The following is a 6945-nucleotide window of genomic DNA, read 5'->3' as shown; positions in this document are numbered from 1 at the left end:
CTCCCAACAATGCTGGCCAGATGGAGAACACTCAGCTTCAGAGAAAGCCCTGAGATGGAAAAGTAGAGGAGCACCACCAGCACTTGTGGTGGGATGATGGAAGCACACAAAAACTATCTCCCAAAGCAGCAGCAAAGAGGTGGGCAAAGGTGATAGGGTTCGAGTCACCACTTTCTGTTCCACATCCCACTTTTCTCTCCGCTACTCACTTGGCATCACCATAAACACAAAAGGAGTAAGAAATGCCACAGCAATTTCATTTCCTTCTTTCAGAGAACTGATAGCTTGTAAGTTTAGAGAAATTCTTTTGCTTTGCTGAATTACAGTGCAGATTAATATGAAGAAAAGAGCTATCCGGGCAAGGGGTAAATAGATCACTGCTGGATGACTGCTATATTCAAGGAAGTTTATTATTAATGATACTAAACTTCTGGCTGTATTTGTATTCCTTCTTGATACATTGCATGGAAAAGGTGAGTCTGGAGTCGGTGTACTCAGCACAGAGGAGCTACCCACCAAATATTTGTGGAAGGGACGAGAGCAGGAGAAATGTCATAATAAACTATTGGACCTAGAGCGTTCATAGATCTTTGCTTCTTATGTGGGGGTAGAGACTAGGATGCTGCTAAACATCTTACAATATACAGGACAGCCCTCCTTTCTTCAACAAAGAAATATCCTGCCCGAGATAGCAAGAGTGCCACCACTGAGAAACCCTGACAAAGACAAAGCATACCTGGATATCAACACACAAAAACATGCATTTATATCAACATATTATTTCTCTACTTAGTGCAGTTTATAGCACTAAAAAAATCAGTGTTTAATTACAAATGATTTGTCCTACATGCCAGCAATACAAAGTGTTGCATTAGTACCACCAAAACCAAAGGAATTGGTGAGTCCAATACATCTTTTCTCAGTTTTCCATTCCTGTGCCTTGAGTGGAACATAATTGAGATCAAATTGTGGTTCTGTACAATCCAGGTTTAAAGTAGGAGGCAGCTTTCGATAGTAACAAGCCAGGGCAGTAAAGGCTGCTTCAGCAGCCCCTGCAGCTCCCAGCAGATGTCCTGTGGCCCCCTTGGTGGATGAGATGGCAAGGGCATGTGCATGGTCTTTGAAAAGATGTTTGATAGCTCTGTTTTCTGCAGCGTCTCCTAACGGTGTGGAAGTAGCATGTGCGTTGATATAGGATATCTCTTCAGGTTGTACACCTGCATCTTTTATAGCAGCGGCCATACACCTAATAAAATAAGAAATTGAATTCATCATGATTACATTTAATTTTAACAAGGAATTCATTATCTGCATGGCTTAAGTAAAAGAAATACCCAAGTACACTGGATGCGAAGAATCCTTTATGCGCTAATAACAGAAGAACATCTTCACTCACCTGCCAGATGAGTTAGATGCATGGGAACAAATGCTCACCCCCAGCACCACGTACCAATTCATCACCATGAGATAAACATACAAGCCTATGGATTTTAGTCTCTAAACAAATATACTTCTCGGAGTTCCCGTTGTGGCGCAGTGGTTAACAAATCTGACTAGGAACCATGAGGGTTCGAGCCCTGCCCTTGCTCAGTGGGTTAAGGACCTGGCGTTGCCGTGAGCTGTGGTGTAGGTCGCAGACATGGCTCGGATCCTGCGTTGCTGTGATTCTGGCATAGGCCAGCGGCTACGGCTCCGTTTAGACCCCTAGCCTGGGAACCTCCATATGCCGTGCAAGTGGTCCAAGAAAAGGCAAAAAGACGAATATTTCTATTTTATTTGAATTGTCCTTTCTTCCTTGAGGAAAAAGCAACATAGACTCAAGCCCAGAATAATTTTTCTAAATGATTGGCCAACAGGAACCTGCTATACAGCACAGAGAACTTTACTCAGTATTCTGCGATAATCTATATGGGAAAAGAATCTGAAGAGACAGAGTTTCCCTTGTGACTCAGCGGTAATGAAGCCAACTAGTATCCATGAGGAATGTGGGTTTGATCTCTGGCCTCGCTCAGTGGGTTAAAGATCTGGCGTAGCTGCGAGCTGTGGTATAGGCAGCAGAAGTGGCTCGGATCTGGCATTGCTGTGGCTGTGGTATAGGCTGGCAGCTGCAGCTCCAATTCGACTCCTAGCCTGGGAATTTCCATATGCTGCAGGTGCGGCCCTAAAAAGCGGAAAAAAAAAAAAAAAAAGACTCTGATGAGAGAATGGATATGTGCATATGCATGACTGGGTCATTTTGTCGTACAGCACAAATCATCACAAGCTTGTAAATTAACTACACTTTGATAAAACTTAAAAAAAATTTTCTTCAAGGAATTTCTTACCAGTGGTGTGTGTGTGTGTGTGTAAACTGTGGAGAAACAATTTATTATAACAACGTTTTATTTTTTCTTTCATGTTTAAATGTAATACTTGGCATATTTCCCCCAAATTTTAAAAATATCTGTACCATTACTGTAATGCTTCAAATGAGCTTTCAAAATCCTCTAATTCAGGCTGTAGAACTCTAAACAAATGAAGTACAAAGCCAAACCAAAAAACAAACAAATCCCAAAATAAAACATTTCTCCGGAAAATCTTTGAAAATCTCATGGGTATTAACATCTTTTTTCATTCTTGATCTCTGGGCTGCATATATTTCCTTAAGAGGCAGCTCAGAGCATAATTTGAAGTGTGCTAAAAGGCCTCACATAAACAGAACAACTTCCTCCTCTAGCTGGCCAATATGTTTGACATTTCAAGCAACTACTCACTAAAACTCAAAAGTATAATTAGGGGGTTAGTGAATTATGACCCTGGCCAGGTGCCTGTTTTTGTAACTATATTCAGCCAAGAACAATATGGGGGTTAGGGGTGCTGACGCTCCACAGGGTGGAAAATTCTCCTCTAACTTTACAGTCAGCCTTCCTCATCCCCAATTCCACATCCATGGATTCAGCCAACGTTGGCTCCTATAGTCCTACAGCATGTGGTTAGGAAAAAATCCGTCCAGTTCACACCTGTGTTACTCAGGGGTCAAATGTAGTTTCACTGGAACACATCCATTCATTTATATACTGTCTACGGCTGCTTTCACTTAAAAAGCAGAGCTTGTGAATGAGTAGCTGTCACAGAGACCCAGTGGCCCACAAAGCTGAAAATATTTATTATTTGTTCCTTTACAGAAAAGATTCACCAACTTCTGGCTAATTTAACTGGTTAAAACATAAGATGATCTAAGCAGGCTAAACTATTTACTAACATACTAACATATTACCAGAGGGGTTTTTTGCTTTTGTTTTGGGCTTTGTTTTGTTTTGTTTAACTTTACTCACTCTCTCTTACAATAAAAGTAACTTGCTTTTCAATGTGTAGTCCTAAGATGAGCAGCATCAGCAAAACCTAGGAGCTTGTTAGAAATGCAGACTTGGAGTTCCCGTTGCGGCTGAGTGGTAACATACCTGACTAGCATCCCTGAAGACGAGGGTTTGATCCCTGGCCTCGCTCAGTGGGTTAAGGATCCAGGTGTTGCCGTGAGCTGTGGTGTAGGTCATAGGTGCAGTTCAGATCCTGCTTGCTGTGGCTGTGGCGTCGGCTGGCAGCTGCAGCTCCAATTGGTTCCCTAGCCTAAGAACTCCCATATGCAGCTGTGGGTGCAGACTTTCAGGCCCCAACCTATACCTATAGATGGAGTTAGCATCTGCATTTTTACTTACTTACTTATTTATTTATTTATTTATTTTGGCATGCCCATGGTATGGAGAAGTTCTCAGTCCAGGGATCAAACCCATGCCACAGCAGCCACCCAGAGCCACAACAGTGGCAATGCTGGATCCTTAACCTGCTTGGCTACCAGGGAACTCTGGGAAGAGCAAATTTAATAACAGCAGAACCCTGGAGCAGAGACCAGATGCATCTGGAACAAAGGTTTAACTTCACTGTCCAAGTCTGATAAAGGGCCAAAGAGGTGGGCTGCGGAAGAAACATGCCGACAGCTGTTGAGCACAACTGAAGGGATGAAAAGATGGCAAAGACATACATGGCCTTCTTCACAACTTCACTGACCTTAACTAAAAACATTTTTTGCATGGATACTCAAATGTTTCAAACATGGTAAAGCAAAGAATTAAAGAACATGTTTGGTCTAAAATGGGAACACAACAGAGATACAATACACCAAAGCCAAATATTACAATTTCCCCTACATTAAGACTCCAATGAAGAATCTTTTTTTTTTTTTTTGTCTTTTCTAGGACCGCACCCATGGCATGCGGAGGTTCCCAGGCTAGGGGTCTAACCGGAGCTGTAGCCACCAACCTACACCAGAGCCAGGCAACACGGGATCCAAGCCACATCTGTGACCTATACCACAGCTCACAGATCCCTAACCCACTGAGCGAGGCCAGGGAACCACACGGTTCCTAGTTGGATTCATTAACCACTGAGCCAAGACGGGATCTCCTGAAAAGCCTTATCTTAACAAATACTTTTATTTATTTATTTATTTTTGGTTTTTTAGGGCCGCACTTGAGGCACATGGAAATTCCCAGGCTAGGGGTCAAATTGGAGCTGTAGCTGCTGACCTACACCACAGCCATAGCAACTCAGGATCCAAGCGTTGTCTGCAACCTACACCGCGGCTCATGGCAACACTGGATCCTTAACCCACTGAGTGGGGCCACAGACTGAACCCACATTCTCTTGGATACTAGTTGCATTTGTAACCACTGAGCCACAGTGGGAACTCCTCAAGAAATACTCCAAACACTCAGTCTTTACCTTAAAGCACCTTCTCCTCCAGGATCAGGGGCAGTTATGTGACCAGCATCACCTGAGAGTCCGTAGCCCAAAATTTCTGCATAGATCCGGGCCCCTCTCTTAACAGCATGCTCACGTTCTTCTAGCACCAGCACAGCTGCACCTTCTCCCATGACAAAACCATCTCTCTTTGGATGAAATGGTCGACATGCCAACGCAGGATCAGAGTTTGTGCTCAGAGCCCGGGCTCTGGAAAACCCCGCAAGTGATAAGGGGCTAATGCAAGAATCTGTACCTCCAGCCACCATCACATCAGCATCGCCATGGGCTATAAATCTAAAAGAGTCTCCCACTGCATGAGCTCCTGTGGTACAGGCTGTGGATACTGCATGATTGGGGCCTTTGAGTTTATATCGAATGCTGACCTGGCCTGCTGCCATACTGACCAGAATCTTAGGGACAAAGAATGGGCTGACTTTATTGTAACCTTTCATCTGAAACATCAAAGCAGTTTCAGAAATAACTTCTAGAGGAACCATTCCCATGCCAATTGCAACACCTGTAGCCACTTGATCAGCTTCTGACTGAGGATGCCAGCAGGAGTCTTTCATGGCTAACTCTGCAGCCCCAATGGCCATAATGGTGGGAGAAGACATGGACTTGATGTCTGATTTGGGCACAAAGTTTTGTTCATTGAATTGACCTTCATCACAACCTCTTGGCACATAAGCAGCCACACTGCAAGGAATACTCTTATACTCTTCACCAACCAGCGAAACGATTCCACTCTCTCCCTGGATAAGACGATCCCATACCAGTTGAGTTCCAACACCAAGAGGAGTTACTAAGCCAATGCCTGTAATGACAACACGCCTGCGCGATCTGGATGTTGGTACAGTTCCAAAAAACTTCCTTTCACTAATTACTCGCTGGTACAATCTTGTATATATTAGACGAGGGTTTGCCATTTTCAGGAAATTTTGCAAGCAGTTTGACAGCATGGTTGAGATTTAGATATCGGCAAATTTCCTGTAAAAAATCACAACACTATGCTTGACAGGTTCTCACTGTTGTTTAAATAGCTTAAAAGCCTATGAAACAATATCTGAGGTGTTTTTTCAGGTGCTCCATGTGAGCTGCTAAGGAGTACAGGTAAAATAAGGTTACGTGATTTTAATTTATACTTGTCATCAAACTGCCTGTTTGGAATACACTCGTTTTTGACTCTAAGTACCCTCAGACATTCCAAGATAAAGAGGTGAAAAGATGATTCTTTCGATTCAACACAACAGAACTACAGAATGAGAATGTATGGCACTGCTAGCCTGGTACAGGCTGCAGGAAGCATCCTTTTTCAGGATCGCCGAGGCCTTATTATAAGCAGTATTTCTGGAGTGGGTGGCACAAAACACATTTCAGGGCCTATTCTTTGGGGTAGGGAGTGGATTTTTTTTGATCTTCAACATGGAGGTAAAAGAGGGTTCCCGGTACCCGAAGGTCAAAGGCGGGCGGGGGAAGGTGGGGAGGCGCGGGAGGGGGGGAACGGGAGAGGGGGAACGGGAGGGGGGGAGGCGCCGGAGGGGTGGATGGCGCCGGAGGGTGGGGAGGCGCCGGAGGGTGGGGAGGCGCGGGAGGGGGCGGGGTGATGTGTGGCCGACTCCACGCACAGCCCTCGGCACCCGAGAAAGCATGGCAAGAGGAGGAGAAACCAGACCCACGTCCTCCATGCTCCTCTCCCCCAGCAACCCCGACCAGATCAGGCGATGCAGGGGGGGAGGAAGAGAGCAGCGAGCAGTGGGTACCTGAACCTCGTCTCCCGCCGCCCGCGTAGCCGCGGTTCTCGACGCACGCGCAGGCCCGCGGGGGGCGCGCGCGCGCACACACGTCCCGCGAGGGGACGCGCACGCACACACGCACACACGCACCCCTGACGTCCTCGTGGTGGGCCGGGTTCCCTTCCTCTGCGTCACCTTGGCGGAGGTCAGACAGTGGAGGAGGCCTAACCCCTGGGCTTCCAGGGCTGAAAAGTCCGTCGCGCAGCCCCAGCGGGTGGAGGACAAGCTAGAACGTGCGCACAGTGCGGGGAAATAGCCTACTATCAAAAAGGGAATTTTTTTTTTTTTTTCTACCAATCATGTCCACATATTCCGCCGTTGTGGGAAAAGGGACGCCATCATAGTCTCTTGGAATTCTAGGGAAGAATAAAGA

General features: G+C 45.6%; 1 protein-coding gene across 1 annotated transcript; it reads right to left on the bottom strand.

The window, feature by feature from the left end:
- OXSM (3-oxoacyl-ACP synthase, mitochondrial) lies at window positions 390-6645 on the bottom strand. The gene is made up of 3 exons (XM_021071439.1): window positions 6540-6645; window positions 4759-5766; window positions 390-1246 (listed from the first exon to the last, which is right to left on the bottom strand). The coding sequence occupies exons 2-3, from the start codon at window positions 5736-5738 to the stop codon at window positions 844-846; spliced, it is 1383 nt and encodes a 460-aa protein (XP_020927098.1). The 5' UTR covers window positions 5739-5766; window positions 6540-6645; the 3' UTR covers window positions 390-843.

This window comes from Sus scrofa, chromosome 13 (assembly GCF_000003025.6).
Source record: "Sus scrofa isolate TJ Tabasco breed Duroc chromosome 13, Sscrofa11.1, whole genome shotgun sequence".
Lineage (NCBI taxonomy): Eukaryota > Metazoa > Chordata > Mammalia > Artiodactyla > Suidae > Sus > Sus scrofa.
This window is presented reverse-complemented; position numbering and strand designations above follow the sequence as displayed.

Excerpts from the sequence above, each read along its gene's own strand:
- OXSM (XM_021071439.1), bottom strand. The coding sequence starts at position 5,738 with ATGCTGTCAAACTGCTTGCAAAATTTCCTGAAAATGGCAAACCCTCGT. Across the intron at positions 1,247-4,758 it reads GGAGGAGAAGGTGCTTTAAG|GTGTATGGCCGCTGCTATAA; the intron begins GTAAAGACTGAG and ends TTATTTTATTAG.